This window comes from Grammomys surdaster, unplaced genomic scaffold (assembly GCF_004785775.1).
Source record: "Grammomys surdaster isolate TR1022 unplaced genomic scaffold, NIH_TR_1.0 141, whole genome shotgun sequence".
In the NCBI taxonomy this organism is placed as follows: domain Eukaryota; kingdom Metazoa; phylum Chordata; class Mammalia; order Rodentia; family Muridae; genus Grammomys; species Grammomys surdaster.
In genome coordinates this window covers 76,608-90,192 of record NW_021604599.1, presented here as the reverse complement: position 1 = coordinate 90,192, position 13,585 = coordinate 76,608, and the positions used below count along the sequence as shown (strand labels likewise).

Here is a 13,585-nt window from a genome sequence, read left to right as displayed (position 1 = left end):
AGAGAGAGAGAGAGAGAGAGAGAGAGAGAGAGAGAGAGAGAGAGAGAGAGAGAGAAACATCATTGAAACCCTGATGTCATGAATGTGGCTTTACAAATATTTAACAAGTGATTCCCCCTCCCCCCTTTTTTTTTGTTTTTTTCTCAAATGAACAAAGCTCAGTCACTCCAACAAAAACAAGGAAGAATATTAGTTGCCAATGATTAATCTTGGGGTTTCAAACAAAAACTGTCACTGTGAGTGTGGCATCAAGTTACAGTGTGTGTACATTTAAAATCCTAAAACATAATGTCAACCTTTGAAGACTGACAAGCTCAGTGACCCAACACTTGCTTGTCAAACAGCATGTTGTGATTAAAAAAAAAAATCTTGTGTAAAACATTCATTCAAGAAACAATGGAGTTTTAGTAGAACAGAGTATAAAAAGTACAAAGTTCCAGATTCCACAGTTCATTTACTTTTATGAAACTAGCATAGGAGACTTGGTGGTGTGTTTATTTTTATTATTCTATTGCGTTCTCCCACCCTTCCAACCCTCACTCTACCCTAATCCCCTCAAGGCCCCCAACACTAGGTAGGAGAGAAAGGCAGACCTCTTTAGGCTACTTCCTGTTGCATGGGGTTCTTTGGGGCAAACCCAATCTTCATCATCAAGATATCCAATTTCTTGTCAAATTGCAATGGCAACCAGGAGCAGCAGGGAGGAGCAGGAACTGCCTTCTTCTCCTTTAGAGCACTTCACACCCCTCTCAGGCGGCTGGTATTTATTTCCTCTCCAGAGTCCCCAGAATTAAGCTATCTGCAGCTGGCAAAAAAATAAAAATTAAAAATTAAAATTAAAATAAATAAAAATAAATAAAAAATAAAAATCACAGCCCTCCTAGAGCACAAGACAATCAAAGTTAATGGCTGTGGACAAACGGGAGCAGCCCCGTATCCCATAACTGGGATTAAAACAAAAACATATTCAGATAACATAACTGAGTTGTTAAAGAAACCAAAATTCTCACTACAGAGGCTGGGGAGATGGCTCAGTTGGTAAAGTGACTATTTGGTCCATCTTTAGTACCCATATCCTAGAGCCAGACACGGCAACACTGTGTTGGCTTCCTTCCCAGCATGAAGGAAGTAAAGAAAGGAGCATCTCTGGGTCTTGCTGGCCAACCAGTCTAGCTGAATTGGCAAGCTCCAAGTTAAATGAAAAGCCTGTCTCAAAAATAAGATAGAGATGGTAAAATTGCCTAGTGGGTATATACAGACACTTGCATCAAAGCCTAACAACCTGAATTAAATCCCTGGAGCCCACACGGTAGGAGAGACCAGGTGCCTACAAGTTACCCTCTAAGGCAGGCACACACACACACACACACACACACACACACACACACACGTGCAAGAGTAATTTGTAGTTTACAAAACAGTGATAGCAATCAAGTAAGATACCAGATGCTGATCTCTGAATTTTACACGCACACACACGATACAGAAAAGTACATGTACTCACAAAAGGGAAATGTGCTTAAAGCGTAACGTGGTAGTAAATGCCTATGATATTATCCCTCAGAAAGCTCAAGAGAGAGGATCCTAAGTTGGGGACAAGCCTGGGCTTCACAGTAAGATCCTATCAAGAATGAGGGGGAAGGAGCCAGAATATGTTGTAGTATCAAAGACTATCCACAATCACATAAAAAGGCTCTTCACATCCTCTTCCTCCTTCTAGCTATGTACCTGCAGTTGGGTTTTCTTTTTACACATCAGCTAGAAGTCACTGGCTCGGATTAAATGCAGTAACTGTGAATACCTAGCTGTATTCTGTTCAGTCATACTTAAGCAGAGGAGAAAATGGTAAGAGCAATGCTATCCCTCCTATGTGGAGGGGGGAGTGAAGGAGAGTATTTTTTAACAAGAAACAGATTCGCTACTACTTTTTTTAAATGAAGAGCACAAGTATTTTTATTTCTTTAATTTAACAATACAAAATGTATGTGTTGACTGATACATACATGTAACTTTTTTCTCATCTCCACAACTCTGGGTAAATCTAGAGGAATGCCTATGATCATCACACGGAGTAGACTATATCATTTCCAAAGTTTATTCCAATCCATTTCTTCTTTTATACTCCAAAAAATCTTCATTGTGTTGTCAGATGAGATAAATCAACATGAAAATCAAAGTGCCCAAGGACAGCCCAACTTTCACCCCGTTAGGTTTGGCATTGACTGGTTCCCGGACATAGAACTTTGACCGTGTTGAAAAGCAGCTTGACAGGCAGATGGGGTGACAGGCAGGTGACAGGCAGGTGGGAGCCAGCAGCCTCGAAAACAAGTGCAGTACTAGGGACAGCGCCATCTTGCCCTGCCTCATTACTACTTTTTTTTTTTTTAAAGATTTATTTATTTATTTATGAGTACACTGTAGCTGTCTTCAGACACACCAGAAGAGGGCATCCAATCTCATTACGGATGGTTGTGAGCCACCATGTGGTTGCTGGGATTTGAACTCAGGACCTTTGGAAGAACTGTCAGTGCTCTTAACCGCTGAGCCATCTCTCCAGCCCTCATTACTACTTTTAAATAAGTTTCTCACCTTTAATTTCTAGTATGTTAACTGATGATATAATCCATACAAACAAAAACGTTGGGGGACAGTCCTCAACTTTTGTGTTGTGTGAATCTGCTGCTGGAACTCAACCTGGGTCTTGTCTATGCTCCTGCTCTGCTACATAGCAATTTTAGTGAAGACCACAGGAAGTTAAGAAATTAAAAGTTTGATAAATACTGTTTGAAATGTTGCAGAACAGTAACTCAAGATGGGTCAAAAAGAAAATCAGGAGGGCTGGGGAGAAGGCTGCGCAAGCATGAGGAGCCGAGCTTAATCCCCTCAGAACCCATGTAAAATATCCAAGTGCAGTCTGTGGCCAGGAAGGTTAAAGACAGGCAGTAATTTCACTGCCAGAGAGGTAAAAACAGGCAGACCCCAGAGGCCCACTGGCCAGGCAGGCTAGCCAAGTGTGCAAGCTACATGTTCAGTGAGAAACACTGTCTCAAAATAATGTGAAGGGCTATTGAAGAAGTTTCCCAAGTCTGTGGCTCCACACATATGAGCACTTGCATACACACACACACACACACACTTCAAATAAAATAAAAAGGCAGTATAGTTACTACTATTAACTTTGATGATTTTCCTTCTAGATGGTGTTGGAAAGCGGGGACTGGCTTGTTGGTGGAGACCTACAGGTGCTAGAGAGAATAAGGTGGGACGATGGGCTGGACCAGTACCGCCTGACGCCTCTAGAGCTCAAACAGAAGTGTAAAGACATGAATGCTGGTATGTAATCAGGTTCTAGGGCATTTGTCAATACTCCTTAGCACTCTAATCAAGAAGTGTTTCAAGAATTGGATAGCAATTTTGCTTCTTTTTTCTTTTTCCCCTATTTAGGGGCTGGTATTGAATTCATTATGTAGCCAATGGTAACCTTGAACTCTTGATCCAGTTTCTGCTCCCAAATGCTGAGATTACAGGCATGTACCACCATGCCTGGCTGAACTTATATATATTTGTGTGTGTGTGTGTGTGTGGCCATGGTGATGTCTGTGTTGTCAGCAAACGCCAAATGTGTGCCCACGGTCTATGCTGCAGCCTGAAGTCATGTTGATTATCTACGGGCCATTTTGCTACCTGAAGCACTGGTGATGTATGTGTCCCAGGTTGACTCCAAGGGCTTTGTCTGGGTCCATGGTCCTGATCCAGCTAGGCGCCATGTTTGTGGTTGGTGCTCCTGCCAGAAACCTCGTGGAAGCCCACCATCCATGCTCCAGCTGACTGTAAGGAGCAAGGAAGGCCTTTGGCAGAGATACTGATGTCTGCAGATGTGCCGTTGACAAAGAGGGACATGGAAGGATTCTGTAACAACCTCTACCCTCACCCCAATCCTCACTTCCACCCCCCAAAAAAACATAGTAGCCTAAACAGGAAGCCATTGAAGAGAACTCTTAAGGGATGCTGTGCTGTAGCTCTCCACAATTGATGGCTTCCAGCAGGGTGTGGAGGGGAACAGCTCAGCTCTAGTTTAGGGGCAGGCCACCAAGAGTCTGACCATGTTCCAAAGAATATACAGGTAATAAAAACTGGACTTGCTTGTTGGGGTTTTTTTTAATGTTTTATTTTTTGAGGGGAAAGATCAGGAGGATGGTGGACATGAGGACGACAAGGAAATGAGTGTGACTGGGGTGTATGATGTGAGACTTCCAAAGAAACAAGAAAAATACTATGTTAAAAAAAGAAGTATCTTACTTTTAATTAGATATGGTGGGCATGTGTGTGTAGGTGTCCGTGTGGTCAGATGCCCTAGAGCCAGAGTTCTAGGCATTTTGTGAGCTGTCTGACATGGGTGCTGGGAATCAAACTTGGGTCCTCCGAAAGAGTAACACCATTCTTGATCTTGGAGCCATCTCTCCAAGTGATAAGATCTGTTGGTTTGTCTGGATCACAGCTGTGCTACACTGGCATACTGGAACACTATGCAGCAGTTTAAAATATGCAAGTGTGGAATAATTCCTAAAGTATATCCGTTAAGTGCAAAAGCATTTGCAGAACAATATATATAGCACAGACATATGTTGAAAAACAAAAAAGATGGAAAAAAAAAACCCAAAACATAACCTACTTCTGTCTATAGAAGCACAAAGGACTCTCAGAGTACCAGACTGCCAGTGATACCTCTTGGGGAAGTGTGGTTAGGGGGAGCGTGGAACAAGAAAGGAAATCTCTTCACATTTTGTTCTGTACATTTTAAGAGAGAAGTAGCCAGGCAGTGGTGGCGCACGCCTTTAATCCCAGTACTTGGGAGGTAGAGGCAGGTGGATTTCTAAGTTCGAGGCCAGCCTGGTCTACAGAGTGAGTTCCAGGACAGCCAGGGCTACATGGAGAAACCCTGTCTTGAAGAAAAAAAAGAGAGGAGGGTGTGGGGAGAAGGAGAGAGAGAGAAGCAATGATGTTCATTGTCCATTTGGGGCTTTTATATATTTCCTAAGTTTCCTGCAATGGAAATATATTAATTACATTTTAGAACTAGAAAAAAAAATCTAGACTCCTGAGTGCCACAGTTTTCGGGATTTACAGAGAAGGTTCGATTTTTTTTTCATCTGTAGACTGTAGTCTCCATGCGCATTTCCATGTGCTCTACATGCAGGCTCTCATAAAGGGTTGCCTGCAGCAGGCACAAGGGAGCAGGTGGAGGTTGAAGTCCAGGGTTTCAGCAAAGGTACAGACAGCGCCTGTTTTAATCCTGAGTCACGTTCGCTCCGGTGTGGTTTCCTGCCTCTGCATCCCATCCTGTCCAAGCGACTGAGCTAACAGCCCAGGAGTATTCTCCCACTATCAAAAGCTAGAAGACTGAATGAAGGAACTGAACAGTATTCCACTTCATCTTCCCCCGATCTGTTCTTATGGACAAGCAATACTGCTTACTTTGAAACTTGGCTCTTCCTTTCTAGATGCCGTGTTTGCATTCCAGTTGCGTAATCCTGTCCACAATGGTCATGCTCTGCTGATGCAGGACACCCGCCGCAGGCTCCTGGAGAGGGGTTACAAGCACCCAGTCCTCCTGTTACACCCTCTTGGGGGCTGGACCAAGGACGACGATGTACCTCTGGACTGGAGAATGAAACAGCATGCAGCTGTACTGGAGGAAGGGGTCCTAGATCCCAAGTCAACTATTGTTGCCATCTTCCCATCTCCTATGCTATATGCTGGCCCCACAGAGGTGAGCTATTCCCTGAGCTGGGCCAAAGACTAAGAGCCCCGGCTAAAGCTTATTAGAAGAGTAAATACATTTTAGGATATGAGGAGATTCCACTTTCCACACCCCAGCTTAACTTTTTCGAGTTTGTATTTGTAAAGATGCTAGAAGCATCAAGCCCAACATAAACACATTGCTTGGAGAATATGGAGGTTGGCGTGTGATTGAGGCAGGTGGATAGCACAGCTCACCCGAGTCATAGAGCAAGTAGTATCTGTGTTATCTTTCTGTTGATGAGATAAAACACCATGGCCAACGCGACCTGAGTTTATGTGGGCTTACGGTTACAGGGTGGTAAGTCTATCATAGCAGGGAAGCCTGGCAGCGAGTGGCAGGCTTGAGGGCAGAAGGAAGCTGAGAGCTAACATTCTTTATTTACCACAACCATGAATCAAAGCAGAGAGCAAACTGGAAGTAGATGAAGCTTTTTAAACTCAAAGCCCTAGTGACATACTTCTGTCAGCAAGATTGTACCATCTAAACCTCCCAGAACAGTAGCACCAACTTGGGACCAAGTATTTAAAAGTCTAAGACTAAGTGGGACCTTTCTCATTCACACCACTAAACTAAGCAAACAATTTATTAGTTCCAATTGTTCTACATGACTCACCATGACCCAGGAATTGCTTATACGGTACTTCAGAAATGAGTTCATTGTTGGTAGTCAGATGATGACTTAGAATCTGTAGTTCCCACAGCCCTTGTAACAGTAATTAATTGCTTGCTTTATTAAGAGAGACTCCTATAGCTCATGACTTTAAACCTCCTGTCTTATCCAATACAATCCAGCTTGAACAGTGCTAGAGGCTTAGACTCTCGGACTTCCTACCTACTTTTAAGTGACCTGCCCCTTTCAATCAGTTCAAAAGCAAAATTAAAAGAATCAGTGTAAAGAGGAACCTGTGGACTTGGCCCATGACCATCATGTCCCCCTGTGTGATATTTTCCAGGTCCAGTGGCACTGCAGGTGCCGGATGATTGCAGGGGCCAATTTCTACATTGTGGGTAGGGATCCTGCAGGAATGCCCCATCCTGAGACAAAGAAAGACCTATATGAACCTACCCATGGGGGTAAGGTCTTGAGTATGGCCCCTGGCCTCACCTCTGTGGAAATCATTCCATTCCGCGTGGCTGCCTACAATAAAATTAAAAAGGCCATGGACTTTTATGATCCAGCAAGGTAGGTTTCTGGAGGGAAAAAAACTGACATGACAATTGTCATGATGAGGCAAAACTTTGACCCTCTGGAAAAGTCTCCAGTCTACACGCTTCCAATTGGAAAGACACTCTCTTGAGTTAGACCTGTTCTTGCAAATGTTGTGTCCCCTGACATTGTTGGCAGAGTCCTCTGCACGTAGTTGTTGGTCCATAAACACTTCTCTTTGGTCTAATGGGTATAGATTACTAGCAGAATACTTGCCTAGCATGTGCACAGAACTAGGTTTGATCTCCAGGAACCCCACAGAAAGTTCTTGAGCTGTGCATCATGGCACATGCCTATAGTCAACACATAAGGAAGGCAGAAGCAGGGTGATCAAAATTACAAGGTCATCTTTGGCTACATCAAGCTTTAAACCAGGTTAGGATATATGAAACTCCAATAGAGTAACACAATTGCTCCTTTCCATAGATAGGCCTTATGTATGCTCTGTGAGGGCCTAGCATTTTAAGTGAAAGGACATAGGAAGAGACAATTTTCAGTGAGCATTTATGGCACATTCCTGCCCCATACCAAGTTCACACAATAAGCTAATTTCTGGCCACAAGATATAAAAAAACTGGTGTGTAAGAAACATTGCATAAATACCTGCTTTTATCCCCACTTTGCTCCCTAAGATTCCGAGCTAAAGACTGAGAGAACTGATGATTTTAAAACATTTGACTGTTTACAGAAAAAAAAAATCCAAAAATCAGTAACCTAGCTTCAGGGAGCTTTAAAGCAGTGGCTACTTACCTCTGCTGACCTCTCTGTCGATATACTCACAGGCACGAGGAGTTTGACTTCATCTCAGGAACTCGTATGAGGAAGCTCGCCAGGGAAGGAGAAGATCCCCCAGATGGCTTCATGGCCCCCAAAGCATGGAAAGTGTTGACAGATTACTACAGGTCTCTGGAGAAGATCAACTAGGTGCACCTGGCTCTGGTTTCTTTCTCAAGTGCTCTCCGACGATTTTTTTCCCCCTATTTTTGTGATTAGCTGCTCTGTATCCAATCGCTTCTCAATGACTTTTTAAAGTTAGTGTTTTGCAATGAAGTAAAAAGCTGTGCCTATAATTTAAAACCAACTTCATTATGTCTATGAACCTCACACTGGAGACTAAGTCTTAGGTGAAAACAATACTGTTGTACATTCCAGAATGAAAGCACTTGTACTCTACTTCATCTCAGCAGGTATGTCTCAGATATCTTAAAAATGTGACTTGTGTGTCTAGCTGACTTTCCCAGAACAGAATCATACCTTCCAGATTACTTTTGCCAGCCTGGAATCCCAATGTCACTGAAAGAAAAAGAAGAAAACAAAAAAAACAAAAACCATCCTATCACCTTGAAGGAACTGTGTTTCGTATCAGGACTTCTTACTTTGTAACTACACATGGCCTCACTGCCCAATGTATGAGTTGAAGATGCAACTGGAAGAAACATACGTGTGAAGATGTGAATTACATCTTAAAGAACCATGTAACTTACGTTTGCCATGAAAATGACATAGTCCAAGAGAAAGAGAAGTTCTAATGGCCTTCTATGACTAGTAACTCCAGTTTGACAGCACTTTTTTTTTATTTTTTTTTATTTTTTTTGGTTTTTTGAGACAGGGTTTCTCTGTATAGCCCGGCCTGTCCTGGAGCTCACTCTGTAGACCAGGCTGGCCTCGAACTCAGAAATCTGCCTCCCTCTGCCTCCCACGTGCTGGGATTAAAGGCGTGCGCCACCACCACCTGGCTTGACAGCACTTTTCAAAAGCATGGTATACTTTAACCAAAACAATTTCTCCCAGGGACGAAACCATCAGGGTATATTGTAGACTACTTTCCCCACACTTTGCTGTGGCCATAATTATTAAAGAGGGACCTATTTGATTGCTGTAATCAAAACCAACCCACATATTAAATCAATGAGAAGCCAAAACTTCATTTCTGCAGAAAAGATAAAACCCAAACATCATCCTAGTGAAGATACATACACATAAGCTCTGAGCATGTAATACACAAAACTGACTTTAGCAAATACTGCTGACACTCAAAGTCTGCCCAGACCAACACCTTCCTAAGCTAGGTCCCTGTCTACTTTAGACAACACAGGTACAGGTTCTGACTCCTTGAAGCTACTTAATGAAGCTTTCCTTGAGGATGCTAATCAGCAACCACCTTGAAGACCGAAGGTTTAGGGCATCCCAAACTCTTGGTGCTTTCGGAACGAACCTGTTGTGGGAAGTCCTTTGATGGTTTTATTTTCTAAGAGGGAATTTTTGTATTTTATGCATGGTTCATTGTTGCCAAGGAAAAAGAAAAAGCATCTTTATATACAGGTTTCTTTGGAGGAAACCACAGACTGAAAAGAAAAACTGATTTTTTTCATACTGCCACTTTAAAAAAAAAATGCTAGTAAGAGCTCTTTTGAGATTAAGTTACACACCATAACCAGAGAAAAAGTGAGTCTTCAACTGTATAGTGCTGTGCATACTTATGTCAGAGCTACTCAGTGCTGCCTTTAAAACTATATATTCACTGAAAATATGACAGGGTTGTAGTGCCTTACCAAATGAGGTTGTGATGTTACAAACAGTAAAGTGCCTTTTTGCTCTAGCATCCAGCATGTTTCGTGTCCCGCTGATACTTGTTTCTTACTTCAATAAATCTCTCAAAGACCAAACTGCTGCTTTTGTACTGCCTCAATGGCCGCTTTAGGGTGTCATAGCAATGTCTAACTGGAGAGCAGTAACAACTCTCTTCGGGGTGTCCTTATTCACATCATTTTCACACTTGACTTCAGATGTAAATGACTCATGCTCTTAGTAACCCAGAGGTGACTGGGTTACTTATGCCCCTCTGCCCAGAATTTCACTGCAAGACAATCTAAGGTGAAGCCAAAGCCCTTGTTCTTGTAGGTTCAGATCTTATTTTCAGATCCTCCTGAGCAGCCGGCACTCTGCGTGTCTGTGGCAGTACATTTCCACTCTCACCCCAGGGGGCTTCAGGCACACAGCTCTTGCTTCTTCCCGAGTGCCTGATTTACTTCTAATGGCATCATGCAAGTTCTTCACTACTGATCTTCACCGAAAATATTAGTCAACTCAAAGCTATCAGTTGGTGCTAAGACGTGGTTCAGCAGGTAGACTGCCTAGCATGCAAAAAGGCCTTGGTTCGATTCCTAGCACTGTATAAATTAGGCACAATGGCACATACCTGTTTATTCCAGATTTGGGAGGTGGAGGTAGGCAGATCAGAAGTCCAATGTTTCCTAGGCTACAGAGTAAGTTTGAGACCAACCTGAGCTGCATAAGATCAAGTCTCAAAAAATAAATAAATAAAAGTAAATGAATCGTATCTGTAGTTCCCCTTTGTTTTCCCCCAGATCATAGTTGGTGGCTCCTATTATCAATCAACAGGGCACAGTAGACCAAGAAATGTCTATGTACATGTATCACTCTTGAAGTGCGAACAAATCCTGGAAAGGCATACAGAAATCAATCATAGAGCTGGGCAGTGGTGGTGCACGCCTTTAATCCCAGCACTTGGGAGGCAGAGGCAGGCGGATTTCTGAGTTCGAGGTCAGCCTGGTCTACAGAGTGAGTTCCAGGACAGCCAGGGCTATACGGAGAAACCCTGTCTCGAAAAAACAAAACAAAACAAAATCAATCATAAGTCAGACCTTACATCAGTATTTATCAGGCCCCAGTATTTCTTTCCAACTCATCTGATCTGGAAGAAACCAATCTTGGCTCCTCAAGAACAGCAAGTTTGCATCCCCTCTCCCCCATTTCCCACTTTTCTATTAGGCATCTGAGTCTAGCAAACATTTACACTCTGTATAACTGTCCTTCCAGGCAAGAAACCAGTGAATCTGACAGACGAGTTAGTTGTCCTTGTGTCTAAAGGTTTAAGGAAACTGTGCAGCTCTTGAAGGACTCTAATTACACTGCTTACTAATAGGCACAATTAGAGAAGGCTGTATAGAGCTAAGAGAGTGCCCACTGAGCTCTCCCAAGCATGGCGTCCGTGAAGTTTCTTGGTGAATACTGTTCCTTGTGTTAATGTTCACTCTCAGAACACAGTTACCAAATGAAGGTGACATTCAAACAGTTCACTATGTGCATTCCAAAGTACTAATTTTGGCTTATATTGTTATTTTACTTAAATTATTAAAAATGAATGGGTCACCTGCTAGATTTGAACATTTTAGACAGGTTCTAGGAGTGGAAAAACAATTTTATTATAAGACTAGCAAATCAGAGTGGAAAAAAAACCTAAAAAAAACAAAATGAAACAAACAAACCAACCAAACCTCTTCCTTTGGAGAGTAGTAAGCCGTTCGGAGGTAAGTGTGGCCTTACCTTGGTAGTATCAGCACAGACTAGACTAGTACAGAGCTGTGTATGAGCTCCTGCCAGGGAGACTGCAAGGATGAGGACAATTCAGGGAAGACTGAAGACAACAGCATATTCACCGAGACAAACTGCAACCGGAAGCACACTTATAAAAATAAACTGCTGGACTACAACCCCACTACTTTGGATTTTGTCAAGAACATGCCAGAAGAGGGTCTAGATGCCTTGTATGTTCTAAAGATGACTGGATTCCACCTTTCAGAACTAAAAACAAATGAAAGCTATAAACATCTGAAGGTGTAACCCAAACTCCTCCCAGCTCAAACAAACAAGATGAAAAAGGCTGGTGTAAGCCGGGCGGTGGTGGTGCATGCCTTTAATCCTAGCACTTGGGAGGCAGAGGCAGGTGGATTTCTGTGTTCGAGGCCAGCCTGGTCTACAGAGTGAGTTCCAGGACAGCCAGGGATACACAGGGAAACCCTGTCTCAACCAAAAAAGAAAAAGGCTGGTGTAGGGGTCAATAGGGGCTTGGCCAAACCAGCCAACTTGTTCAGTTAAAGACACAGTGTCGGTCCAGTACCACCAGGACTGGAAGGAACAGGCAGCAATCTGCCCTTTACCCCGTAGTAGGGAAAGGCTTGTACCCACTAGAAACAAAAACCTGCTTGTGTTTCACTTTCCACAGCTCTCTTCTATCAGCCAGCTAGTATAAAAACATTAATAATGAAGTTATTTTACCTAGGCAGAGATGAGCATAGGAAATAGCCCTCCAAATGAAAGAACAGGATCCGTCCTTGGAAGCCTGTCCAGGATCCCTTCTCGCTTTCTGGATGCCCAGTGGATTATCTGTGGCAGTTCACAATCAGCTGGCTAACTGTTGCTCCTGTTTGTCCAACATTCTCCCCTACGATTTTTTAGAATGAACTACCAATCTCTTTTTGCTCTTAGTTTGAATAGATCCCTATATTCAATGATCCCTATACTGTATATACTGTATTGATCCCTATACTATCAATGATTTAATAGATCCCTATACCCAATAGATCCCTATACTCAATGTCATCTATTTTAATAATCCAAGGATTTCTTAGAGGAACGGGTTAACAGAAGAGTTTATGAAGGCCAATGGCGGAATGAAAGAAGGCCTTTGAGCAATCTTTGCTAAAAATAAAACCCATTTGGAGCTCAATGTTTAGAAGGCTGGTTCTTCAGCTCCCCTCTGATATCCGTTCCACTTGCTTTAAATAAATTATTTTCTAGATTATCTACAGTTGGTTGCTGTCAACGGAATCCTAGTTGGGTAGTCTTTATAAAGTTGACTATGGCCTAGACATGCCTGTGAACAGGCATAATGGCATACGCAATCTGCAGAATATCCCACTTCTGAAATGTATGCATCTTTAAAACAATGTGGGCTACACTATTTCTTGCTTACAAATTTATATAACAGTTATCAATTCTTTTTCGGTGTTTGGTTTAGAACTGTGCCATCATGCTGGGCATTGTGGCACTAGGTAAACTAATAAAGGAGTTTCAGGACACCCTAGGAGACCTCTCTCAAAAGCAAACACCTGAACTGTTGTGGTTTACAAACCCATGTTGTTTATGTGTTCCACAAACAGCACTAACATTCACCTCAGCTTAGTTCAAAGCACAAAAACTACCTAAAAAACAGTCTCAAAGTAGAATTATCTTGATTTACATCTGTGTATCACGTGAGTATGGCTGCTTGCTGGGGCCAGGAGTGGGCCTTGGATTCTCTGAAGTAGGAATTGACTTTGTATCCTCTGAAGAGCAGTAAGCACTCTTAATTGCTGAGCCATCTTTCTAGTCTCGAAAAAAAAAAAAAAAAAAGGTTTAGAGTTGTAAATATTGGGGGCTGGAGAGATGGCTCAGCGGTTAAGAGTACTGGCTGTTCTTCCAGAGGTCCTGAGTTCAATTCCCAGCAACCACATGGTGGCTCATAACCATCTCTAATGCAAACTGATGCCCTCTTCTGGTGTCTGAAGACAGCTACAGTGTACTCATATAAAGCAAAAAAAAAAAAAAAAGAATTGTAAATATTATGACTATCACAAAAACTCCCCCCTATCAGAATTTTAGCAATAATACTTACTGGCCATGTAACAATTACCAGGTCTGCCAGCATGTCTTCAATTAACATTATAAAATGACTTTCTTGATTTAATTTCATTTGCATGTGGTGACTCTTACATGAGTTAGCTACTTTAGTA

The 13,585-nt window shown here is 42.4% G+C and overlaps 1 protein-coding gene and 1 pseudogene across 2 annotated transcripts in view; one reads left to right on the top strand and one right to left on the bottom strand.

Moving 5' to 3' along the window:
- Nucleotides 1–9,676, top strand: part of Papss2 (3'-phosphoadenosine 5'-phosphosulfate synthase 2) — a 75,969-nt gene extending 66,293 nt beyond the window's left edge. For both annotated transcript variants that reach the window (XM_028763971.1, XM_028763970.1), the window contains 4 exons: nt 3,198–3,333; nt 5,502–5,770; nt 6,757–6,986; nt 7,793–9,676. In XM_028763971.1, coding sequence (XP_028619804.1) covers nt 3,198–3,333; nt 5,502–5,770; nt 6,757–6,986; nt 7,793–7,934 — 777 coding nt within the window. In that variant the 3' untranslated portion in view covers nt 7,935–9,676. The remainder of the gene's footprint in view (nt 1–3,197; nt 3,334–5,501; nt 5,771–6,756; nt 6,987–7,792) is intronic.
- LOC114618288 lies at nt 2,095–2,352 on the bottom strand (annotated as a pseudogene).
- Nucleotides 9,677–13,585: the final 3,909 nt, after the last annotated feature.